The 27,787-nt window shown below is 32.2% G+C and overlaps 1 protein-coding gene across 2 annotated transcripts in view; it reads left to right on the forward strand.

The window, feature by feature from the left end:
* LOC148939378 (uncharacterized) overlaps window positions 1-27,534 on the forward strand; it is a 53,331-nt gene extending 25,797 nt beyond the window's left edge. Inside the window, exon 3 of one of the 2 annotated variants that reach the window (XM_089106665.1) lies at window positions 26,527-27,534. In XM_089106665.1, coding sequence (XP_088962791.1) covers window positions 26,527-26,626 — 100 coding nt within the window. In that variant the 3' untranslated portion in view covers window positions 26,627-27,534. The remainder of the gene's footprint in view (window positions 1-26,526) is intronic. The other variant, XM_089106664.1, reaches the window with a different exon arrangement.
* The last annotated feature ends 253 nt before the right edge of the window (window positions 27,535-27,787 follow it).

The following is a 27,787-nucleotide window of genomic DNA, read 5'->3' on the forward strand; positions in this document are numbered from 1 at the left end:
TTATTTTATTTTGAATGTTGTCAAAAGAAAATAAGTAGAAGGGGGGGGTACCAGCGCGATGACTCACCCCTGCTGCCACCTATAACTTTTTTGCACCCCAAATATGGGCATAGAGTCCCTAGAGAGAACACGTGGTTAATGGGGTCAATGACATTTCTCCAGGAATAGATCCAAGTCATTAATGCCTTTGCCTCGGAAACAACTCTTTTGGTCGAACTCCAAAGGATATTAATAACCAAAGGCCGTGGAAACAGTTCTCCAAGAAACATCTTAGCGATGAATTGTTTTAGCGCAGGACTCAGCTTTCTTATTAATTTGAAATGCATGCGCGCAGAGATGCCAAAAATAAAAGGAACACGCTGAAATTACGTTTAGGGATTATTTGGGCGAAACTGTTTTAGACAGGTTATGGAACTATTTCGGCGAAACAGCTAGAGACATTTTAAAAGAAGATATTTGAAGAGATTTTGGAAGAGGATTTGAGGGTGAAACTCTGTGGTCGTTATAATACACAAGTTTCATTTGAACAGTGTTGTGAGGTCCTCTAACCCAACCCAAAGGGTTCCGATCCCCCAACCCCAACCCCGAAGGAAGCCCCCGGTCCTCAAAGGTCCCCCGGGCTCCCAAAGGACCACCCGGCCCTCAAGGGTCCCCCAGACCCCCAACGGACCCCCCGGGCCCCAAAGGCCCCTCCCCCTTGGCCCCAAAGGGCCCCTCCCCTCCCTCTTCCTCCCTATCCTCCCCCTCCTCACCGCCCCCTCCCCCCCCCTCCTCCCCCTCCCCCTCCTCCCTCCCCCATTTTTTAATATTTTTTGTGCATTGAGACACAGAAGGGCCCCCCCCGAGCCCCCCAAAGGGCCCCCGGCGCCCCAAAGGCTCCTGAGCCCCCATTTTAATACTTTTTTAAGGCATTATTATATCTTTTCAGAACAAATTATTATTTTAGGGAATTATTTCGGCGAAACGGTTAGAGACATTTTAAAAGATGATTTTTGAAGATGTTTTAGAAGAGGATTTGAGGGTGAAACTCTGTGGTCGTTATAATACACAAGTTCCATTTGATCAGGGTCGTAAAGTCCCATACCCCAACCCCAAAGGCCCCCGGTCCCCCTAATGCCCCTCGAGCCCCCAAAGACCACCGGAACCCCTCCCCCCCCCCATTTTTTTTAAAAATAATTTTTGAAATTTTTCTAACATGGTATTTTTTTTAACTTTTTTACGTATCTTAAAATGATATGAAATATGCTTACGGCACTACCAATCGTACTCTGTGCTTTTTCTTAGACACGACGCGGCTTTCCCACTGGTACTCTATGGCAGGTTATCGACACTACCTAATTTATTGTATGCATTAAATCAGTATTTTTTTCGCAGTGGAAGGATAAACACACAATTCATATCTGTAAAAAAGTGAAGATGAATTATTCGACGAAAGTATGTACACATGAAAAAATCATCGTCGTGTTGAATGCTGACAAGGAGAAATACCTGAACTATGAAATGAGTGCAAGTGGTAACACTATTGGAAAAGTGTGCATGCGTTGTCATGACAGCGAGAAGTTATATTTCTTTGCAGTACCCAAGAATTTCAATCGTGTAAACGGTGGATAGGCGAGAGTAACATTACCAGAGAAACTAGTGCTCAAAGAGAATGCAAACTTAAAAATAATTGTCGATGATCGGGGACAACTCCTTGCTACTGTTGCTGGTAACACATTACCTGTTGATACATCCTATCAGCATCTTTCCGGTATTAGCATTTTAAAGAGAACAAGAAGAAGACAAGCATACTCCTGCAATAATCTCATTAATCATATCTTGTCAATATGTCAAAACTGCTATCTATGTAAAAATAATGTGACAATAGACAGTGAAATCGCAGGCAGAATAAAAAGGACATTAGCAGACAATATCATCAATGAATATAAAGATGAATTGACGGAAAGTGAAGCAAAAGTGTACTAATAATGTATAATAATGTATTTAACATATTTTTATATTAATATTCTACATGTCGTTATTTCATTAAAAATATCTTATGCATTATTTTGTTAAGTGTTCATTATTTTAGGGTATGCTAGAACGTCAAACGTTCAGAATATCTATTAAAAAGGTCAGAGATGTAAGAAAAAGAATTTTTAGAGATAAAGATACTACTAGCAGGCTCAATTTTTCATAGAAGATAGAAAAGTTCAAGGTCTCTTCTGAATTTTACCAAAGAACACAATTCAATTCTATTTTCTCCAGAGAAAATAAAAAGCTTACACTTCAGTTTTAAGTTCACCAAGACATAAAAAATTTAAAGTTCAGTTCTAAATTTTTCCGTAGAAGATAGGAAAAGTTATACTAAGATTGTGATTATTTTCCATGAAGATAAAAAGTTTCACTTTAATTCTAAATTTTCTTAAATTCAGTTCCGACTTTTCACATAGAGATGAAAAAAATTTAAAGTTCTGTTCCAAATTTTTCATAGAATATTGGAAAAGTTATACTTTGATCGTGAATATTCAAGTTCTCTTATGAATTTTACCAAAGAACACAATTCAATTCTAATTTCTCCATAGAAAATAAAAAGCTTACACTTCAGTTTTAAGTTCACCAAGACATAAAAAATTTAAAGTTCACTTCTAAATTTTTCCGTAGAAGATAGGAAAAGTTATACTATGATTGTGATTATTTTCTATGAAGATTAAAAGTTTCACTTCAATTTTAAATTTTCTCAAAGAAGTGAAAAAAAGTTCAATTTCGATTCTGAATTTTCTCAATGAAAATGAAATAAGTTATTGATCATTTCTATTTTCCCAAAATAATATAAAAATTTTCCAGTTCAGTTCAGATTTTTCTCACAGATGAAAAAATTTAAAATACCGTTCCAAATTTTTCATAGAAGATAGAAAAGTTCAAGTTCTAATCTGAATTTTACCAAAGAACATAATTCATTTCTAATTTCTCCAGAGAAAATAAAAAATTTCCACATCACTTTTAAGTTCACCAAGACATAAAAATTTAAAGTTCAGTTCTAATTTTTTCCATAGAAGATAAGAAAAGTTATACTATGATTGTGATTATTTTCCATGAAGATAAAAAGTTTCACATTAATTCTAAATTTTTTTAAATTCAATTCCGACCTTTCTCAAAGAGATGAAAAAATTTGAAGTTCTGTTCCAAATATTTTCCCGGAAAAAGAAAAGTTCAACTTCGATTCTGAATTTTCACAATGAAAATGAAATAAGTTATTGATCAATTCTGTTTTCCCAAAATAATAGAAAATTTTCCACTTCAATTCAGATTTTTCTCAAAGAAATGACAAAATTTTAAATATTGTTCTAAATTTTTCATAGAAGATAGGAAAATTTATATCATGATTGTGATTATTTTCTATGAAGATAAAAAGTTTCACTTTAATTCTAAATTTTCTTAAATTCAGTTCCGACCTTTCTCAAAGAGTCAAATTTAAAGTTCTGTTCCAAATATTTCCCCGAAAGAAGAAAAGTTCAACTTCGATTCTGAATTTTCTTAATGAAAATGAAATAAGTTATTGATCAATTCTTTTTTCTCAAAATATTATAAAATTTTCCACTTCAATTCAGATTTTTCTCAAAGAGATGAAAAAATTTAAAATATTGTTCCAAATTTTTCTTAGAAGATAGAAAAGTTCAAGTTCTAATCTGAATTTTACCAAAGAACATAATTCAATTCTAATTTTTTCAGAAAAAATAAAAAGCTTCCACTTCAGTTTTAAGTTAACCAAGACATAAAAAATTTAAAGTTCAGTTCTAAATTTTTACATAGAAGATAGGAAAAGTTATACTATGATTATGACTATTTTCCATGAAGATAAAAAGTTTCACTTTAATTCTAATTTTCTTAAATTCTGTTCCGACTTTTCACATAGAGATGAAAAAATTTAAAGTTCTGATCCAAATTTTTCTTAGAATATAGAAAAGTTCAAGTTCTAATCTGAATTTTACCAAAGAACATAATTCAATTCTAATTTCTTCAGAAAAAATAAAAAGCTTTCACTTTAGTTTTAAGTTCACCAAGACATAAAAAATTTAAAGTTCAGTTCTAAATTTTTACATAGAAGATAGGAAAAGTTATACTATGATTATGACTATTTTCCATGAAGATAAAAAGTTTCACTTTAATTCTAATTTTCTTAAATTCTGTTCCGACTTTTCACATAGAGATGAAAAAATTGCAAGTTCTGATCCAAATTTTTCTTAGAAGATAGAAAAGTTCAAGTTCTGAATTTTACCAAAGAACACAATTCAATTCTAATTTCACCAAAGAAAATAAAAAACTTCCACTTCAACTTTAACTTCACCAAGACATAAAAAAATTAAAGTTCAGTTCTAAATTTTTCCGTAGAAGATAGGAAAAGTAATACCATGATTGTGATTATTTTCTATGAACATCAAAAGTTTCACTTTAATTCTAAATTTTCTTAAATGCAGTTCCGGCTTTTCTCAAAGAGATAAAAAAAATTAAAGTTCTGTTCCAAATATTTTCCCGGAAGAAGAAAAGTTCAACTTCGATTCTGAGTTTTCTTAATGAAAATGAAATAAGTTATTGATCAATTCTATTTTTCCAAATAATATAAAAAGTTTCCACTTCAGTTCATATTTTTCTCAAAGAGATGAAAAAATTTAAAATACTGTTCCAAATATTTCTTAGAAGATAGAAAAGTTCAAGTTCTCTTCTGAATTTTACCAGAGAATACATTTCAATTCTAATTTCACCAGAGAAAATAAAAAGCTTCCACTTCAGTTTTAAGTTCACCAAAACAAAAATTTTAAAGTTCAATTCTAAATTTTTCCGTAGAAGATAGGAAAAGTTATACCATGATTTTGATTATTTTCTATGAAGATAAAAAGTTTCACTTCAATTCTAAATTTTCTTAAATTCAGTTCCGACCTTTTTCAAAGAGATGAAAAAATTTAAAGTTCTGTTCCAAATATTTTCCAGGAAGAAGAAAAGTTAAACTTCGATTCTGAATTTTCTTAATGAAAATGAAATAAGTTATTGATCAATTCTATTTTCCCAAAATAATATAAAAATTTTCCACTTCAGTTCAGATTTTTCTCAAAGAGATGAAAAATTTAAAATACTTCCAAATTTTTTATAAAAGATAGAAAAGTCCAAGTTCTCTTCTGAATTTTACCAAAGAACACAATTCAATTCTAATTTCTCCAGAGAAAATAAAAAGCTTCCGCTCCAGTTTTAATTTCACCAAGATATAACAAATATAAAGTTCAGTTCTAAATTTTTCCGTAGAAGATAGGAAAAGTTTTACCATGATTGTGATTATTTTCCATGAAGATAAAAAGTTTCACTTTAATTCTAAATTTTCTTAAATTCAGTTCAGACTTTTCACATAGAGATGAAAAAAATTTAAAGTTCTGTTCCAAATTTTTCATAGAAGATAGGAAAAGTTATACTTTGATCGTGAATATTCAAGTTCTCTTCTGAATTTTACCAAAGAACACAATTCAATTCTAATTTCTCCAGAGAAAATAAAAAGCTTCCACTACAGTTTTAAGTTCACCATGACATAAAAAATTTAAAGTTCAGTTCTAAATTTTTCCATAAAAGATAGGAAAAGTTTTACTATGATTGTGATTATTTCCTATGAAGATTAAAAGTTTCACTTCAATTTTAAATTTTCTCAAAGAAGTGAAGAAAAGTTCAACTTCGATCCTGAATTTTCTCAATGAAAATGAAATAAGTTATTGATCATTTCTATTTTCTCAAAATATTATAAAATTTCCCACTTCAATTCAGATTTTTCTCAAAGAGATGAAAAAATTTAAAATACTGTTCCAAATTTTCGATAGAAGATAGAAAAGTTCAAGTTCTCTTCTGAATTTTACCAAAGAACATTATTCAATTCTAATTTATCCAGATAAAATAAAAAGCTTCCACATCAGTTTAAGTTCACCAAGACATAAAAATTTAAAGTTCAGTTCTAAATTTTTCCATAGAAGATAGGAAAAGTTATACTATGATATTGATTATTTTCCATAAAGATAAAAAGTTTCATTTTAATTCTAAATTTTCTTAAATTCAATTCCGACCTTTCTCAAAGAGATGAAAAAATTTAATCTTCTGAATTTTACCAACGAACACAATTCAATTCTAATTTCTCCAGAGAAAATAAAAAGCTTCCACTTCAGTTTTAAGTTCACCAAGACATAAAAAATTTAAAGTTCTGTTCTAAATTTTTCCGTAGAAGATAGGAAAAGTTATACAATGATTGTGATTATTTTCCATGAAGATAAAAAGTTTCACTTTAATTCTAAATTTTCTTAAATTCAGTTCCGACTATTCACAAAGAGAGGAAAAAAATTTAAAGTTCTGTTCCATATTTTTCATAGAAGATTGGAAAAGTTATACTTTGATCGTGAATATTCAAGTTCTCTTCTGAATTTTAACAAAGAACACAATTCAATTCTAATTTCTCAAGAGAAAATAAAAAGTTTCCACTTCAGTTTTAAGTTGGCCATGACATAAAAAATTTAAAGTTCACTTCTAAATTTTTCCATAGAAAATGAAAAGTTTTACTATGATTGTGATTATTTCCTATGAAGATTAAAAGTTTCACTTCAATTTTAAATTTTCTCAAAGAAGTGAAGAAAAGTTCAGCTTCGATTCTGAATTTTCTCAATGAAAATGAAATAAGTTATTGATCATTTCTATTTTCTCAAAATATTAAAAAATTTCACACTTCAATTCAGATTTTTCTCAAAGAGAGGAAAAAATTTAAAATACTGTTCCAAATTTTCCATAGAAGATAGAAAAGTTCAAGTTCTCTTCTGAATTTTACCAAAGAACATAATTCAATTTTAATTTCTCCAGATAAAATAAAAAGTTTCCACATCAGTTTAAGTTCACCAACACATTAAAAATTTAAAGTTCAGTTCTAAATTTTTCCATAGAAGATAGGAAAAGTTATACTATGATTGTGATTATTTTCCATGAAGATAAAAAGTTTCATTTTAATTCTAAATTTTCTTAAATTCAATTCCGACCTTTCTCAAAGAGATGAAAAAATTTAAAGTTCCGTTCCAAATATTTTCCCGGAAAAGAAAAGTTCAACTTCGATTCTGAATTTTCTCAATGAAAATGAAATAAGTTATTGATCAATTCTATTTTCCTAAAATAATATAAAATTTTCCACTTCAATTCAGATTTTTCTCAAAGAGATGACAAAATTTAAAATATTGTTCGAAATTTTTCATAGAAGATAGAAAAAGTTATATTTTGATTGTGAATATTCTTCATGAAGATATGGAGCTCCACTTTATTTCTAAGTTTTCTCGAAGAAGTGCAAAATGTACAAGTTCTCTTCTGAATTTTCTTAGAGAGGAGAAAAAAAGTTAGCTCAATTCTGAAATTTACCAATGAAAATGAAAAAGCTTCCATTTCAGTTCATAATTTCTCAAAGACATAAAAATTTAAAGTTCAATTCTAATTTTTTTCCATAGAAGATAGGAATGGCTATACTATGATTGTGATTATTTACCATGAAGATAAAAAGTTTCACTCTATTTCTAATTTTTCTTAAATTCAGTTCATTCATCTAACCACCAAAAACAATAGGTTAGGTTAGGTATAAATACATATTAATAAATAATTAGAAACATATCTGCATGTTTAAGTTAGGCTAGGTTAGGTTAACTTATCATGAGCGCTCATGATAAGCTACCCTAACCTAACTTAAACATTGTAAAAAGATTAAATTAGGTTAGGTTAGACTAGATTAAGTTAGGTCAGGTTAAGTTAGGTTAGGATAGGTTAGCCTACGTACGCGCGCGTACGTAGGCTAACCTATCCTAACCTAACTTAACCTGACCTAACTTATTTCATTTTCATTGAGAACATTCAGAATCGAAGTTGAACTTTTCTTTTCCGGGAAAATATTTGGAACGGAACTTTAAATTTTTTCATCTCTTTGAGAAAGGTCGGAATTGAATTTAAGAAAATTTAGAATTAAAACGAAACTTTTTATCTTCATGGAAAATAATCACAATCATAGTATAACTTTTCCTATCTTCTATGGAAAAATTTAGAACTGAACTTCAAATTTTTTATGTCTTGGTGAACTTAAACTGATGTGGAAGCTTTTTATTTTCTCTGGAGAAATTAGAATTGAATTATGTTATTTGGTAAAATTAAGAAGAGAACTTGAACTTTTATATATTCTATTGAAAATTTGGAACAGTATTTTAAATTTTTTCCTCTCTTTGAGAAAAATCTGAATTGAAGTGTGAAATTTTATAATATTTTGAGAAAATAGAAATGATCAATAACTTATTTCATTTTCATTGAGAAAATTCAGAATCGAAGTTGAACTTTTCTTCACTTCTTTGAGAAAATTTAAAATTGAAGTGAAACTTTTAATCTTCATAGGAAATAATCACAATCATAGAATAACTTTTCCTATCTTCTATGGAAAAATTTAGAACTGAACTTTAAATTTTTTATGTCATGGCGAACTTAAAACTGAAGTGGAAGCTTTTTATTTTCTCTGGAGAAATTAGAATTAAATTGTGTTCTTTGGTAAAATTCAGAAGAGAACTTGAATATTCACGATCAAAGTATAACTTTTCCAATCTTCTATGAAAAATTTGGAACAGAACTTTAAATTTTTTTCATAGAAAATAATCACAATCATAGTATAACTTTTCCTATCTTCTACGGAAAAATTTAGAAGTGAACTTTAAATTTTTTATGTCTTGGTGAACTTAAAACTGAAGTGTAAGCTTTTTATTTTCTATGGAGAAATTAGAATTGAATTGTGTTCTTTGGTAAAATTCAGAAGAAAACTTGAATATTCACGATCAAAGTATAACTTTTCCAATATTCTATGAAAAATTTGGAACAGAACTTTAAATTTTTTTCATCTCTATGTGAAAGGTCGGAACTGAATTTAAGAAAATTTAGAATTAAAGTGAAACTTTTTATCTTCATAGAAAATAATCACAATCTTAGTATAACTTTTCCTATCTTCTACGGAAAAATTTAGAACTGAACTTTAAATTTTTTATGTCTTGGTGAACTTAAAACTGAAGTGTAAGCTTTTTATTTTCTCTGGAGAAAATAGAATTGAATTGTGTTCTTTGGTAAAATTCAGAAGAGACCTTGAACTTTTCTATCTTCTATGAAAAATTGAGCCTGCTAGTAGTATCTTTATCTCTAAAAATTCTTTTTCTTACATCTCTGATCTTTTTAATAGATATTCTGAACGTTTGACGTTCTAGCATACCCTAAAATAATGAAAACTTAACAAAAGAATACATAAGATATTTTTAGTGAAATAACGACACGTAGAATATTAATATAAAAAATATGTTAAATACATTATTATACATTATTAGTACACTTTCGCTTCACTTTCAGTCAATTCATCTTTATATTAATTGATGGTCTTGTCTAATAACGTCCTTTTTATTCTGACTGCGATTTCACTGTCTATTGTCACATTATTTTTACATAGATAGCAGGTTTGACATATTGACAAGATATGATTAATGACATTATTGCAGGAGTATGCTTGTCTTCTTCTTGTTCTCTTTAAAATACTAATACCGGAAAGATGCTGATAGGATGTATCAACAGGTAATGTGTTACCAGCAACAGTAGCAAGGAGTTGTCCCCGATCATCGACAATTATTTTTAAGTTTGCATTCTCTTTGAGCACTAATTTCTCTGGTAATGTTACTCTCGCATATCCACCGTTTACACGATTGAAATTCTTGGTTACTCCAAAGAAATCTAACTTCTCGCTGTCATGACAACGCATGCACACATTTCCAATAGTGTTACCACTTGCACTCGTTTCATAGTTCAGGTATTTCTCCTTGTCAGCATTCAACGCGACGATGATTTTTTCATGTGTACATACTTTCGTCGAATAATTCATCTTCACTTTTTTACAGATATGAATTGTGTGTTTATCCTTCCACTGCGAAAAAAATACTGATTTAATGCACACAATAAACTAGGTAGTGTCGATAACCTGCCATAGAGTACCAGTGGGAAAGCCGCGTCGTGTCTATGAACAAGCACAGAGTACGATTGGTAGTGCCGTAAGCATATTTCATATCATTTTAAGATACGTAAAAAAGTTAAAAAAAAATACCATGTTAGAAAAATTTCAAGAATTATTTTTAAAAAAAATGGGGGGGGAGGGGTTCCGGTGGTCTTTGGGGGCTCGAGGGGAATTAGGGGGACCGGGGGCCTTTGGGGTTGGGGTATGGGACCTTACGACCCTGATCAAATGGAACTTGTATATTATAACGACCACAGAGTTTCACCCTCAAATCCTCTTCTAAAACATCTTCAAAAATCATCTTTTAAAATGTCTCTAACCGTTTCGCCGAAATAATTCCCTAAAATAATAATTTGTTCTGAAAAGATATAATAATGCCTTAAAAAAGTATTAAAATGGGGGCTCAGGAGACTTTGGGGCGCCGGGGGCCCTTTGGGGGGCTCGGGGGGGGCCCTTCTGTTTCTCAATGCACAAAAACGTACGCGCGCGTACGTAGGCTAACCTATCCTAACCTAACTTAACCTGACCTAACTTAATCTAGTCTAACCTAACCTAATTTAATCTTTTTACAATGTTTAAGTTAGGTTAGGTTAGCTTATCATGAGCGCTCATGATAAGTTAACCTAACCTAGCCTAACTTAAACATGCAGATATGTTTCTAATTATTTATTAATATGTATTTATACCTAACCTAACCTATTGTTTTTGGTGGTTAGATGAATGAACTGAATTTAAGAAAAATTAGAAATAGAGTGAAACTTTTTATCTTCATGGTAAATAATCACAATCATAGTATAGCCATTCCTATCTTCTATGGAAAAAAATTAGAATTTAACTTTAAATTTTTATGTCATTGAGAAATTATGAAGTGAAATGGAAGCTTTTTCATTTTCATTGGTAAATTTCAGAATTGACCTAACTTTTTTTCTCCTCTGTAAGAAAATTCAGAAGAGAACTTGTACATTTTGCACTTCTTCGAGAAAACTTAGAAATAAAGTGGAGCTCCATATCTTCATGAAGAATATTCACAATCAAAGTATAACTTTTTCTATCTTCTATGAAAAATTTGGAACAATATTTTAAATTTTGTCATCTCTTTGAGAAAAATCTGAATTGAAGTGGAAAATTTTATATTATTTTAGGAAAATAGAATTGATCAATAACTTATTTCATTTTCATTGAGAAAATTCAGAAGCGAAGTTGAACTTTTCTTTTCCGGGAAAATATTTGGAACGGAACTTTAAATTTTTTCATCTCTTTGAGAAAGGTCGGAATTGAATCTAAGAAAATTTAGAATTAAAATGAAACTTTTTATCTTCATGGAAAATAATCACAATCATAGTATAACTTTTCCTATCTTCTATGGAAAAATTTAGAACTGAACTTTAAATTTTTAATGTCTTGGTGAACTTAAACTGATGTGGAAGCTTTTTTTTTATCTGGAGAAATTATAATTGAATTATTTTCTTTTGTAAAATTCAGAAGAGAACTTGAACTTTTCTATATTCTATGGAAAATTTGGAACAGTATTTTAAATTTTTTCCTCTCTTTGAGAAAAATCTGAGTTGAAGTGTGAAATTTCATAATATTTGAGAAAATAGAAATGATCAATAACTTATTTCATTTTCATTGAGAAAATTCAGAATCGAAGTTGAACTTTTCTTCACTTCTTTGAGAAAATTTAGAATTGAAGTGAAACTTTTAATCTTCATAGGAAATAATCACAATCATAGTATAACTTTTCCTATCTTCTATGGAAAAATTTAGAACTGAACTTTAAATTTTTTATGTCATGGCGAACTTAAAACTGAAGTGGAAGCTTTTTATTTTCTCTAGGAGAAATTAGAATTGAATTGTGTTCTTTGGTAAAATTCAGAAGAGAACTTGAATATTCACGATCAAAGTATAACTTTTCCAATCTTCTAGGAAAAATTTTGAACATAACTATAAATTTGTTTCATCAATATGTGAATAGACTGAAGTGAATTTAAGAAAATTTAGAATTAAAGTGAAACTTTTTATCTTCATGAAAAATAATTACATTCATAGTATAACTTTTCATATCTTCTACGGAAAAATTTTGAACAGAACTTTAAATATTTTATGTCTTGGTGAACTTAAAACTGAAGTGGAAGCTATTTATTTTCTCTGGAGAAATTAGAATTGAATTGTGTTCGTTGGTAAAATTCAGAAGATTAAATTTTTTCATCTCTTTGAGAAAGGTCGGAATTGAATTTAAGAAAATTTAGAATTATAATGAAACTTTTTATCTTCATGGAAAATAATCACAATCATAGTATAACTTTTCCTATCTTCTATGGAAAAATTTAGAACTGAACTTTAAATTTTTATGTCTTTGTGAACTTAAACTGATGTGGAAGCTTTTTATTTTCTCTGGAAAAATTAGAATTGAATTATGTTCTTTGGTAAAATTCAGAAGAGAACTTGAACTTTTCTATCTTCTATCGAAAATTTGGAACAGTATTTTAAATTTTTTCATCTCTTTGAGAAAAATCTGAATTGAAGTGGGAAATTTTATAATATTTTGAGAAAATAGAAATGATCAATAACTTATTTCATTTTCATTGAGAAAATTCAGGATCGAAGTTGAACTTTTCTTCACTTCTTTGAGAAAATTTAAAATTGAAGTGAAACTTTTAATCTTCATAGGAAATAATCACAATCATAGTATAGCTTTTCCTATCTTCTATGGAAAAATTTAGAACTGAACTTTAAATTTTTTATGTCATGGCAAACTTAAAACTGAAGTGGAAGCATTTTATTTTCTCTGGAGAAATTAGAATTGAATTGTGTTCTTTGGTAAAATTCAGAAGAGAACTTGAATATTCACGATCAAAGTATAACTTTTCCAATCTTCTATGAAAAATTTGGAACAGAACTTTAAATTTGTTTCATCTCTATGTGAAAAGTCGGAACTGAATTTAAGAAAATTTAGAATTAAAGTGAAACTTTTTATCTTCATGTAAAATAATCACAATCATAGTATAACTTCTTCTATCTTCTACGGAAAAATTTAGAACTGAACTTTAAATTTTTTATGTCTTGGTGAACTTAAAACTGAAGTGGAAGCTTTATATTTTCTCTGGAGAAATTAGAATTGAATTGTGTTCTTTGGTAAAATTCAGAAGAGAACTTCAACTTTTCTATCTTCTATGAAAAATTTTTGAAGTATTTTAAATTTTTCATCTCTTTGAGAAAAATCTGAACTGAAGTGGAAAATTTTTATATTATTTTGGGAAAATAGAATTGATCAATAACTTATTTAATTTTCATTAAGAAAATTCAGAATCGAAGTTTAACTTTTCTTCTTCCTGGAAAATATTTGGAACAGAACTTTAAATTTTTTCATCTCTTTGAAAAAGGTCGGAACTGAATTTAAGAAAATTTAGAATTAAAGTGAAACTTTTTATCTTCATAGAAAATAATCACAATCATGGTATAACTTTTCCTATCTTCTACGGAAAAATTTAGAATTGAACTTTAAATTTTTTTATGTCTTGGTGAACTTAAAACTGAAGAGGAAGCTTTTCATTTTCTCTGGTGAAATTAGAATTGAAATGTATTCTTTGGTAAAATTCAGAAGAGAACTTGAACTTTTCTATCTTCTAACAAATATTTGGAACAGTATTTAAAATTTTTTCATCTCTTTGAGAAAAATATGAACTGAAGTGGAAACTTTTTATATTATTTGGAAAAATAGAATTGATCAATAACTTATTTCATTTTCATTAAGAAAATTCAGAATCGAAGTTGAGCTTTTCTTCTTCCGGGAAAATATTTGGAACAGAACTTTAAATTTTTTTATCTCTTTGAGAAAAGCCGGAACTGAATTTAAGAAAATTTAGAATTAAAGTGAAACTTTTTATGTCCATAGAAAATAATCACAATCATGGTATAACTTTTCCTATCTTCTACGGAAAAATTTAGAACTGAACTTTAAATTTTTTATGTCTTGGTGAACTTAAAGCTGAAGTGGAAGCTTTTTATTTTCTTTGGTGAAATTAGAATTGAATTATGTTCTTTGGTAAAATTCAGAAGAGAACTTGAACTTTTCTATCTTCTAAGAAAAATTTGGATCAGAACTTTAAATTTTTTCATCTCTATGTGAAAAGTCGGAACAGAATTTAAGAAAATTAGAATTAAAGTGAAACTTTTTATCTTCATGGAAAATAGTCATAATCATAGTATAACTTTTCCTATCTTCTATGTAAAAATTTAGAACTGAACTTTAAATTTTTTATGTCTTGGTTAACTTAAAACTGAAGTGGAAGCTTTTTATTTTTTCTGAAGAAATTAGAATTGAATTATGTTCTTTGGTAAAATTGAGATTAGAACTTGAACTTTTCTATCTTCTAAGAAAAATTTGAATCAGAACTTTAAATTTTTTCATCTCTATGTGAAAAGTCGGAACAGAATTTAAGAAATTTAGAATTAAAGTGAAACTTTTTATCTTCATGGAAAATAGTCATAATCATAGTATAACTTTTCCTATCTTCTATGTAAAAATTTAGAACTGAACTTTAAATTTTTTATGTCTTGGTTAACTTAAAACTGAAGTGGAAGCTTTTTATTTTTTCTGAAGAAATTAGAATTGAATTATGTTCTTTGGTAAAATTCAGATTAGAACTTGAACTTTTCTATCTTCTAAGAAAAATTTGGAACAATATTTTAAATTTTTTCATCTCTTTGAGAAAAATCTGAATTGAAGTGGAAAATTTTATAATATTTTGAGAAAATACAATTGATCAATAACTTATTTCATTTTCATTGAGAAAATTCAGAATCGAAGTTGAACTTTTCTTCTTTCGGGGAAATATTTGGAATAGAACTTTAAATTTGACTCTTTGAGAAAGGTCAGAACTGAATTTAAGAAAATTTAGAATTAAAGTGAAACTTTTTATCTTCATAGAAAATAATCACAATCATGATATAAATTTTCCTATCTTCTATGAAAAATTTAGAACAATATTTAAAATTTTGTCATCTCTTTGAGAAAAATCTGAATTGAAGTGGAAAATTTTATATCATTTTAGGAAAACAGAATTGATCAATAACTTCTTTCATTTTCATTGTGAAAATTCAGAATCGAAGTTGAACTTTTCTTTTTCCGGGAAAATATTTGGAACAGAACTTCAAATTTTTTCATCTCTTTGAGAAAGGTCGGAATTGAATTTAAGAAAATTTAGAATTAAAGTGAAAATTTTTATCTTCATGGAAAATAATCACAATCATAGTATAACTTTTCCTATATTCTATGGAAAAATTTAGAACTGAACTTTAAATTTTTATGTCTTGGTGAACTTAAAAGTGATATGGAAACTTTTTATTTTCTCTGGAGAAATTAGAAATGAATTATGTTCTTTGGTAAAATTCAGATTAGAACTTGAACTTTTCTATCTTCTATGAAAAATTTGGAACGGTATTTTAAATTTTTTCATCTGTGAGAAAAATCTGAACTGAAGTGGAAAATTTTTATATTATTTTGGGAAAATAGAAATGATCAATAACTTATTTCATTTTCATTGAGAAAATTCAGAATCAAAATTGAACTTTTTTTCACTTCTTTGAGAAAATTTAAAATTGAAGTGAAACTTTTAATCTTCATAGAAAATAATCACAATCATAGTATAACTTTTCCTATCTTCTACGGAAAAATTTAGAAGTGAACTTTAAATTTTTTATGTCTTGGTGAACTTAAAACTGAAGTGTAAGCTTTTTATTTTCTATGGAGAAATTAGAATTGAATTGTGTTCTTTGGTAAAATTCAGAAGAAAACTTGAATATTCACGATCAAAGTATAACTTTTCCAATATTCTATGAAAAAATTTGGAACAGAACTTAAATTTTTTTTCATCTCTATGTGAAAAGTAGGAACTGAATTTAAGAAAATTTTGAATTAAAGTGAAACTTTTTATCTTCATAAAAAATAATCACAATCATAGTATAACTTTTCCTATCTTCTATGGAAAAATTTAGAACTGAACTTTAAATTTTTTATGTCTTGGTGAACTTAAAACTGAAGTGTAAGCTTTTTATTTTCTCTGGAGAAAATAGAATTGAATTGTGTTCTTTGGAAAAATTCAGAAGAGACCTTGAACTTTTCTATCTTCTATGAAAAATTGAGCCTGCTAGTAGTATCTTTATCTCTAAAAATTCTTTTTCTTACATCTCTGACCTTTTTAATAGATATTCTGAACGTTTGACGTTCTAGCATACCCAAAAATAATGAACACTTAACAAAATAATGCATAAGATATTTTTAATGAAATAAAGACATGTAGAATATTAATATAAAAATATGTTAAATACATTATTATACATTATTAGTACACTTTCACTTCACTTTCCGTCAATTCATCTTTATATTCATTGATGATATTGTCTGCTAATGTCCTTTTTATTCTGCCTGCGATTTCACTGTCTATTGTCACATTATTTTTACATAGATAGCAGTTTTGACATATTGACAAGATATGATTAATGACATTATTGCAGGAGTATGCTTGTCTTCTTCTTGTTCTCTTTAAAATGCTAATACCGGAAAGATGCTGATAGGATGTATCAACAGGTAATGTGTTACCAGCAACAGTAGCAAGGAGTTGGCCCCTGATCATCGACAATTATTTTTAAGTTTGCATTCTATTTGAGCACTAATTTCTCTGGTAATGTTACTCTCGCATATCCACCGTTTACACGATTGAAATTCTTGGGTACTCCAGAGAAATCTAACTTCTCGCTGTCATGACAACGCATGCACATTTTTCCAATAGTGTTACCACTTGCACTCGTTTCATAGTTCAGGTATTTCTCCTTGTCAGCATTCAACGCGACGATGATTTTTTCATGTGTACATACTTTCGTCGAATAATTCATCTTCACTTTTTTACAGATATGAATTGTGTGTTTATCCTTCCACTGCAAAAAAAATACTGATTTAATGCACACAATAAACTAGGTAGTGTCGATAACCTGCCATAGAGTACCAGTGGGAAAGCCGCGTCGTGTCTATGAACAAGCACAGAGTACGATTGGTAGTGCCGTAAGCATATTTCATATCATTTTAAGATACGTAAAAAAGTTAAAAAAAAATACCATGTTAGAAAAATTTCAAATTTATTTTTAAAAAAAATGGGGGGGGGGAGGGGTTCCGGTGGTCTTTGGGGGCTCGAGGGGCATTAGGGGGACCGGGGGCCTTTGGGGTTGGGGTATGGGACCTTACGACCCTGATCAAATGGAACTTGTATATTATAACGACCACAGAGTTTCACCCTCAAATCCTCTTCTAAAACATCTTTAAAAATCATCTTTTAAAATGTCTCTAACCGTTTCGCCGAAATAATTCCCTAAAATAATAATTTGTTCTGAAAAGATATAATAATGCCTTAAAAAAGTATTAAAATGGGGGCTCAGGAGCCTTTGGGGCGCCGGGGGTCCTTTGGGGGGCTCGGGGGGGCCTTCTGTGTCTCAATGCACAAAAAAATATTAAAAAATGGGGGAGGGGGAGGAGGAGGGGAGGGGGAGGGGAGGAGGGAGAGGGGAGGGGGCGGCGAGGAGGGGGAGGATAGGGAGGAAGAGGGAGGGGAGGGGCCCTTTGGGGCCAAGGGGGAGGGGCCCTTTGGGGCCCGGGGGTTCCGTTGGGGGTCTGGGGGACCCTTGAGGGCCGGGTGGTCCTTTGGGAGCCCGGGGGACCTTTGAGGACCGGGGGCTTCCTTCGGGGTTGGGGTAGGGGGATCGGAACTCTTTGGGGTTGGGGTAGAGGACCTCACAACACTGTTCAAATGAAACTTGTGTATTATAACGACCACAGAGTTTCACCCTCAAATCCTCTTCAAAAATCTCTTCAAATATCATCTTTTAAAATGTCTCTAACTGTTTCGTCGAAATAATTCCATAACCTGGCTAAAACAGTTTCGCCCAAATAATCCCTAAACGTAATTTCAGCATGTTCCTTTTGTTTTTGGCATCTCTGCGCTAATGCATTTCAAATTAATAAGAAACCTGATTCCTGCGCTAAAACAATTCATCGCTAAGATGTTTCTTGGAGAACTGTTTCCATGGCCTTTGGTTATTAATATCCTTTGGAGTTCGACCAAAAGAGTTGTTTCCGAGGCAAAGACATTAATGACTTGGATCTATTTCGGAGAAATGTCATTGACCCCATTAACCACGTGTTCTCTCTAGGGACTCTATGCCCATATTTGGGGTGCAAAAAAGTTGTAGGTGGCAGCAGGGGTGAGTGATCGCGCTGGTACCCCCCCTTCTACTAAAATACCTGTAAAGCACCAAAGGCGAAACAGACTATAGACATTTACAGCTAGGGAAGGGATTTTCAGTAGCAAAACTGTTGTCTATAATGAAAACTATATGTGTATTGAGCAGTATCGGAAAGAACTAATAAAAATAAACTGAATAATTGATATATGATGATTTTAATTGCTGAAAGCTCATCAGTTCAAGATATTATTTCACAGTAATTTTAATTTTTATTTTCAATGTTGTAATAAGTAAAAAAGAAAATATCTGTAATACAATTCATTTTCTACTTTTAGCCTATTAGTTGTTTCCAAGACAGTGCATGACACATACAGTTTTCAGTAAAGCGCCAATGACGCAGTAGGTTATAGTCTTACAGTGAGAGAAGGAGGCAATACCCAAACTCTTGTTTTTAGTGATTTTTGTTCGTTTTAATCTTGATATATATATATATATATATATATATATATATATATATATATATATATATATATATATATATATATATATATATATATATATATATATATATATATATATATATATATATATATATATATATATATATATATATATATATATATATAATTCAATTTAAGTTTTACTCGTCTTAAGATTTATTTATTCATTTATATATTTTTTTACATATTCATTTATATGATTGTTTATTTAAATTCTGTTGGTTTTGGGTTGTATTTTTTCTTTAATAGTAATCTCTAGTCGTTTTGAGTTTGAATTATTATAGGAATTTATTTCTCCTGATCTTAAGTTTAATCTGACCTTTACTTTTTTGAAAAACTCATTTTTCGGAAAGATTTTTTTCAATTAATCATCGACAGCGGATTCGCGCTGCCTTAGTAAAGAACGATGTTGGCACAATGTTTTATTTATTTTTTTGGTTTCCATGCCCGGGCACTTCGTATTGAAGGAGTTTTCGTAGAAACTTCAAAAAGGACTCACTCGATTGGAAATTGGAGTGGCTAGTTCCCTTATTAATAGTCGAAAATGATTGGAGGGCAACTAGCCCCCCCTGGCCCACCATTACAATCCACATCAAACAATGAAACATCGAACACATCCAATCAAAATTTTGAGTTAGCCATTTTGTTCAGCGTAGTTGATTTCCAAATAGACAATATATTTTTATGGAGGACACTCCCCCAAAACCCTCAGGGCAAGGGTTTTAAGTTATGCCATGGGGGCATATAAGAACGATGTTGGCACAATGTATTATTTTTTTTCCTTTAGAGCAGGGCACTTCGTATCGAACAAGTTGTCGTATAAACGTTGAAAAGGGTTCCTTCAATTGGAAGTTGGAGTGGCTCGTGCCCTTTTTAATAGTCTAAAGTGATTGGAAGGCAACTAACACCCCTTCCAAGCCCATCATTTCCCGAAATACATCCAATCAAAATTTTGAGATAGCCATTTTGTTCAGTGTAGTTGATTTCCCGATAGAAACACTCCCCACAGCCTTCAGGGCAAGGGTTGTAAGTTATGCCCACGGGGCGTATAAGGTTTTTATAGAACGCGTTGTCGTAGAAACTTCAGAAAAGGCTCATGGCTAGTGCCCTTTTTAATAGTCGAAAGTGATTGGAGGGCAACTAGCCCCCCCCCCCTGACACCCATCATTCCCCCAAACACATTCAATCAAAATTTTGAGGTAGCCATTTTGTTCAGCGTTTTTAATTTCCGGATAGAAAATATGTTTTTGAGGAGGAAACTCCCCCACAAACCTCAGGGCAAAGGTTGTAAGTTATGCCCTGGAAGCATATATGGTTTTTTTAGGAAGTATTGTCATAGAAACTTCAAAAAGGGCTCATTCAATTGGAAATTAAAATGGCTAGTACCCTTTTTAATATTCAACAGTGATTGGAAGGCAACAAACATCCGTTCCATGCCCACCATTTCCCCAAACACATCCAGTCAAAATTTTGAGATAGCCATTTTGTCCCACGACGTTTAGAGTTCAGGAAATTATACCTTTGAGCAGGACACATCCCCCACAGTCTTCAAGGGCAAGGGTTATAAGTTATGCCCTGGCGGCATATGAGGTTTTTATTTAAATCTTTGTCATAGAGACTTGAAAAAGGGCTCATTCTATTTGAAATTCAAAGGGCTAGTGCCCTTTTTAATAGTTGAAAATGATTTGAGGGCAACTAATCCCCCTCTCACACCCACCTTTTCCCCAAACACATCCAATCAAAATTTTTAGATAGCCATTTTATTACACATAGTTTAAAGTTTTGGAAATTGGGTCCTTAAGGATGAAAACCCCTCCCCCCACAGCCCTCAGGACAAGGGTTGTTAGTTATGCCCTGGCGGAATATAAGGTTTTAATTGAAAGCGTTGTCGTACGTTGTCGTAGCGTTGTTTTGATTGAAAGCGTGGCTGGTGCCTTTTTCAATAGTTGGAATTGATTGGATAGTGACTAACGTCCCTCTCACGCCCATCACTTTCCCAAACACATCCAATCAACATTTTGAGACATCCATTTTGTGCAACGTAGTTTAAAGTTCTGGAAATTAGGTCTTTTTGGTTGATAACCCCCCCCCCCCATTGCCCTCAGTGGAAGGGTTGTAAGTTATGCCCTGGGGGCATATAAGGTTTATATAGAAAGTTGTTGTAAAAAAATAATAGGAAGCGCGATCGCGCTGCCTAAGTAAAGAACGATGTTGGCACAATGTATTATTTTTTTTCTTTTTTTTTTCTTTTTTGTTTTCCATACCAGAGCACTTCGTTTCGAAAGAGTTGTCGTAGAAACTTCGAAAACGGCTCATTCGATTGGAAATTGGAGTGGCTAGTGTCTTTTTATCGAAGAAGTTGTCGTAGAAACGTTGAAAAGGGCTCATTCAGTTGGAAATTGGAGTGGCTCGTGCCCTTTTTAATAGTCTAAAGTGATTGGAAGCTAACTAACACCCCTTCCATGCCCATCATTTACCAAAACAGCATTCAATCAAAATTTTGAGATAGTCATTTTGTTCAGCGTTGTTGATTTCCAGATAGAAACTATGTTTTTGAGGAGGACACTCCCCCACAACCCTCGGGGCAAGGGTTGTAAATTATGCTCTTGGGGCATATAAGGTTTTTATAGAACGCCTTTGTCGTAGAAACTTCAAAAAGGGCTCATTCGATTGGAAATTGAAATGGCTAGTGCCCTTTTCAGTGGTCGAAAGTGATAGGAAGGCAACTAACACCCCTTCCACGCCCTCTATTTCCCCAAACACATCCAGTCAAAATTTTGAGATAGCTAATTTGTCCTACGACGTTCAAAGTTCAGGAAATTATACCTTTGAGCAGGACAATCCTCCCACAGTCTTCAAGCGCAAGGGTTATAAGTTATGCCCTGGGGGCATATAAGGTTTTTACTGAAATCTTTGTCGTAGAAATCTAAAAAAGGGCTCGTTCGATTTGAAATTCTAAGGGCTAGTGCCCTTTTTAATAGTTAAAAGTGATTTGAGGGCAACTAACCCCCCTCTTACGCCCACCTTTTCCCCAAACACATCCAATCAAAATTTTTGGATAGCCATTTTATTCAACATAGTTGAGAGTTTTGGAAATTGGGTCTTTGAGGATGAGCCCCCCCTCCCACAGCCCTCAGGACAAGGGTTGTAAGTTATGAGTAGTATCTATATACACAATATCAACCATACATTCAACCATACATTCACGCCTACAAGAATATACAGTGTGGTTTCACGTGGGCATTGCAAAAAGCGATAATGTTCCTTGGTACCTTTCCAAGCAAAGTGAGTAAACACGTTTTGAAACTACATGCTATTTGCTTGCCAAAAAAATTGGATGCTACAATCAGAACTGTTTGATTGACATTTAAAAAAAGGGATAAGGGATTCGTGAATTGGACTATACGAACGATATTAATTGAATAATGGTGAAAAAATAGAGCTAGATAACATTCGCGAATGGGATTGTATGAAGGTGGAGAAAAAAAAGGGGTGGTCTTATGACTTGACCTAGCTTTACTTCTTTGATGCGTACTGTATAATACAAAAGTGTTGTTTGAACAGTGTTGTCAATTTAGAATAGAGTTTAACGTTATACTATACTAAAAAGTTGATACTAAGAGAGATGTAGATGGCAAGAAAAGAATTTTAATAACAGATAGCTTTACTTCTTCGATGTGTTCTGTATAATACACAAGTGGTGGGGTGATGGGAGCGGGGTGTCTCAGAGTACTTATACTGCTGTACTGTGGGCCGAATTCCTAGCGAAAAACCCGAGGATGACTTGAAAATAAAATTTTTAACGAGAAATGGCTGAAAAGTGTTTTGGGGGAGATGGGTTGATTGGAAGAAGGGTGTCTTAGAGTACTTATAGTGCTGTACTGTGGGCCAAGTTGCTAGCGGAAAACCCGTGTGGATGACTTGAAATAAAAAATTTTAACGAGAAATGGCTGAAAAGTGTTTTGGGGGAAATGGGTTGATTGGCAGAAGGGTGTCTTAGAGTATTTATAGTGCTGTACTTTGAGCCGAATTCCTAGCAAAAACCCGAGTGGGTGACTTGAAAATAAAATTTTTAACGAGAAATGTCTGAAAAGTGTTTTGAGGGAGATGGGTTGATTGGCAGAAGGGTGTCTTAGAGTACTTATAGTGCTGTACTTTGAGCCGAATTCCTAGCAAAAACCCGAGTGGGTGACTTGAAAATAAAATTTTTAACGAGAAATGGCTGAAAAGTGTTTTGAGGGAGATGGGTTGATTGGCAGAAGGGTGTCTTAGAGTATTTATAGTGCTGTACTTTGAGCCGAATTCCTAGCAAAACCCGAGTGGGTGACTTGAAAATAAAATTTTTAACGAGAAATGGCTGAAAAGTGTTTTGGGGGAGATGGGTTGATTGGCAGATGGCAGAAGGGTGTCTTAGAGTACTTATAGTGCTGTACTGTGGGCCGAGTTGCTAGCTCAAAACCCATGTGGATGACTTTAAATAAAAATTTTTAACAAGAAATGGCTGAAAAGTGTTTTGGGGGAGATGGGTTGATTGGCAGAAGGGTGTCTTAGAGTACTTATAGTGCTGTACTTTGGGCCGAGTTGCTAGCGGAAAACCCAAGTGGATGACTTGAAATAAAAATTTTTAACGAGAAATGGCTGAAAAGCGTTTTGGGGGAGATGGGTTGAATGGCAGAAGGGTGTCTTAGAGTACTTATAGTGGGATCCCTTATCCCTTTTTGTAAATAGTTTTCAGCCATTTCTCGTTAAAAAATTTTTAGATAGCCTTTTTATTCAACATAGTTGAAAGTTTTGGAAATGGGTCTTTAAGTATGAAAAGCCCTCCCCCCACAGCCCTCAGGACAAGGGTTGTAAGTTATGCCCTGGCGGCATATAAAGGTTTTTATTTAAAGCGTTGTCGTACGTTGTCGTAGCGTTGTTTTTATTGAAAGCGTGGCTCGTGCCTTTTCCAATAGTTGAAAGTGATTGGATAGTGACTAAAGTCCCTCTCACGCCCATCATTTTCCCAAACACATCCAATCAACATTTTGAGATATCCATTTTGTTCAACGTAGTTGAAAGTGCTGAAAATTAGGTCTTTTAGGATGATAACCCCCACAGAGCCATCAGTGCAAGGGTTGTAAGTTATGCTCTGGGGGTATATAAGGTGTATAGAGAAAGTTGTTGTAAAAATCATAGGAAGAACGCCTAAGTAAAGAACGATGTTGGCACAATTTATTATTTTTTTTCTTTTTTTTCTTTTTTGTTTTCCATACCAGGGCACTTCGTGTCGAAAGAGTTGTCGTAGAAGCTTCGAAAAGAGCTCATTCGATTGGAAATTGGAGGGGCTAGTGCCCTTATTAATAGTCGAAAGTTATCGGAGGGCAACTAGCCCCCTCCCCCACGCCAATTATTCCCCCAAACACATCCAATCAAAATTTTGAGATAGTCATTTTGTTCAGCCTAGTTGATTTCAAGATAGAAAATGTGCTTTTGAGGAGGACACTCCCTCACAACCCTCAGGGCAAGGGTTTTAATTTATGCCCTGGGGGCATATAACAACGATGTTGGCACAATGTATTATTCATTAATTTTTTCCTTTAGAGCAGGGCACTTCGTATCGAAGAAGTTGTCGTAGAAATTTCGAAAAGGGCTCATTCAATTAGAAATTGGAGTGGCTTGTTCCCATTTTAAGAGTCGAAAGAGATTGGAAGGCGACTAACACCCCTTCCACGCCCACCATTTCCCGAAACACATCCAATCAAAATTTTCAGAATTTGTTCAGCGTAGTTGATCTCCAGATAGAAATTATGTTTTTGAGGAGGACAGTCCCCCAGAGACCTCAGGGCAAGGGTTGTAAGTTATACCCTGGGGGCATATAAGGTTTTTTATAGAAGGCGTTGTCGTAGAAATTTCAAAAAAGACTCATTCAATTGGAAATTCAAAGGGCTAGTGCCTTTTTTAATAGTTCCTCCAAACACATCCAATCAAAATTTTCAGATAGCCATTTTTTCAACGTAGTAGAAAGTTCTGGAAATTGGGTCTTTGAGAATGACATCCCCAGCCCCAACACCCAGGGCAAGGGTCGTAAGTCATACCCTGGGGGCATTTAAGATATTTATTGAAAGTTTTGTTGTAGAAACTGCAAAAGGGCTCATTTGATTGGAAATTGAAACGGCTAGGGCCATTTTTAATAGTTCAAAGTGATTGGAGAGCGACTACCGCCCCTCTCACGCCCACCATTTCCCCAAACACATCCAATCCAAATTTTGAGATAGCCATTTTGTTTAAGGTAGTTGAAAGTGTCTGGAAATTAGGTCTTAGAGGATGACAACCAGCCTAACAGACCTTAGGGTACGGGTTATAATTTATGCCCTGGGGGCATATAAGGTGTTTATACAAAGCGTTGTTGTTTCAAAAAGGGCTCATTCGATTAGAATCGAAAGGTCTAGTGCCCTTTTTTATAGTCAAAAGTGATTGGAAGTCTTGACATTTTTTTATAGTAAAGATCGATGTGGATATAATGTATTATTTTTTGTTGTTGTTGTTGTTTAGACCAGGGCACTTCGTATCGAAGGAGTTGTCGTGCGAACTTTGAAAGCGGTTCATTCGATTGAAAATAGAAATGGATTATACAATTTTTAATAGTCAAAATTGGTTGGAGGGCAATTAGTTCCCCTCCAACTCCCACCCTCCCATGCTCATCCTCCCATTTGCCCATTATGTTTAAAAAATAGATGTTGCCTTAAGATTAAATAAAAATGCACTGTGTTAATGCTAATTCCCAATACGGCATCCCAGCAGTACCCCAATAACGACTGAGGGTATTATGTTCAAACTTTCGGGGATACTTCTGCTATCAACATTTAACCAAATTAAAATAGCGTAAGAGTATCCAATCTATCAAAGAAAGTAAACAGATTTTTCTGCGAATGGTGTCACGTTTTCCATGTCAGGTCAACTAGAGGAAGTATGAAACTAAATTAAACACTACTATTTGTGTCCAGATTTTTAAAAGATTGTATGTTGCTAAAAATTGCTGAAAATTTTTCTCCTGCATACAAATAGCAGGCAAAACTATAAAGTCTTAAAAAAAACGAAAAGATTTAAAGTATTATTTTATTTTTCCCTGAAAAGACTAGAGCAAAATTTCAGGAAAAATTTTTCCTGAAAGGTCAGAACAAAATTTGCACTTTACTGAAAAAATACAAATGAATGTGCATTGTCAGTTTAATATACATATACTGATATTTAGTAATCAAAATGTTAATATTATTTGATTTATTAAAGGGATAAAAGTAAAAACTTTTTTATTTTTTTCAGTAAAGTGCAAATTTTGTTCAGGCCTTGGGAAGGCATAGGGGTTTTGCGCCCAACTTATGTTAATTTCTGCTTGTTTTGAGTTTGACTCGGTTATTTATTGTAATTTCTGTTCATTTTGGGTTTCATTTATTTATCGATGCTGATTTGTGGTAGTTTCACGCTTGGTAGATTATTTGATTTTATTTTTGTTCATTTATTGTTTAATGGAGTTCTTTACTTTTCTTTGAAAAACTTATTTTGTGGAAAAAGTTTGTTTAATTAATATGTTGAAAATGATCAGTCATTTATAGTTACTTTGTCTTCACTCAACACACTGATTTTCAAAGCAATAGTTGTAGTTTACAGCTAAAATTGATCGAAGTTCCAAAATTATAAACATCTTAATCGGCTTTGGAAACTGGTTTTTGAAATCTAAAGTACTTTCTAATTTTTCAGTCCATCACTAATGCAGCTCAAGGATGAACAGATTACTTTTTATAAGACTACTTATTTTAACTTCTGCAGTTATGGCACAGGAACTTTCTTTATTTTATGACGAAGATGAAGAAGAAGATGAAAACGAAACAATAGTGAAGCTCAGGACTCAAAAACATCCTCTTTTTTTAAACTTAAGAAGTAGATACAACCCAATCGAAGAAAATTTAAGTAGTCAACCTATAGAAAACTTTGATGGAAGTCACTCTTACTCCATTGATTATGAAAAAAATGCAAAAAATGCTGCTCCATCCGTCACGATGAATCCGAGTGAAGGTGGATCGCTATATCACAGAACGCTAGAAAACCCATCATATGAAAGTGAAAATATTGAATATGAAACAAATATTCTCTCAGTCGAAGAAAAATCTTTAGCAGAAGAGGACGACGATGTAGATGCCGTTGGTTTTTATTACGATGGTGTATGGAGCTTATTTGTTCTTGTTTTAATTAACTCAACGGTATTTCCCATTATATATGGTGTTAACGCAGTGAAAGGAAAATATGATAATCTCCCTAAATGGGTCTATCAAATTGTTAACTTTATAGAGGATGTTTTTCTGCCATTCTTTGGTATACAGGTTGTTGGACAGAAAAAGAAAGGAATTCGAGGAAAAAGACAGTTCAAAAGAAAAAGGGACTATAAGCACTTGGATGAAATTTTTCAAATAGTTTGTGATTCTAGTAATTGTGTAAACAGACTTTCATCAGAATTAAGTCATGGACCTACTAGTGTTCTCAGTCGTATTCAAAGGCAACCAACACCTTTGAAATAATTCATTTTGCAAAAGCACACGACGGATGGAACTCGCTGATTGACAGCTGAGTATCGTTCCCAAATTTTTGAGCAAACGAAAACTCTTTCTGTGAAAAAAAAAACTTACAGTAGAATGTCTATACGTTAGTGTCATTGTAGTTTTTATTAACATCCAACTTCTATTTCTATTTTTTTATTACAATGAATTGTAGAATGAATCCTAATGTAGCACTAAGAGGCTCTCCAAATGCTGGAGGTTGATATTGGTTGGTTTCATGGCAATTTACTTCAATATTGGAATTTCTTCATCCTTTTGTAGGAGCCTCTTCCGAAACGAGCTTTTTTTACAAGACCCACTTGTTTTTCTTTTTTATTGCAGACTCTAAATTTCTATCATTTTACGGAGGGGTACTGTTTAATATTTTGAGTTGACCATGGTGTTCCCTGACAAAGGGATATGAGCTC

The sequence above is a fragment of the Artemia sp. Qi Xiang Cuo genome, chromosome 21 (assembly GCF_049724085.1).
Source record: "Artemia sp. Qi Xiang Cuo chromosome 21, ASM4972408v1, whole genome shotgun sequence".
NCBI lineage: Eukaryota > Metazoa > Arthropoda > Branchiopoda > Anostraca > Artemiidae > Artemia > Artemia sp. Qi Xiang Cuo.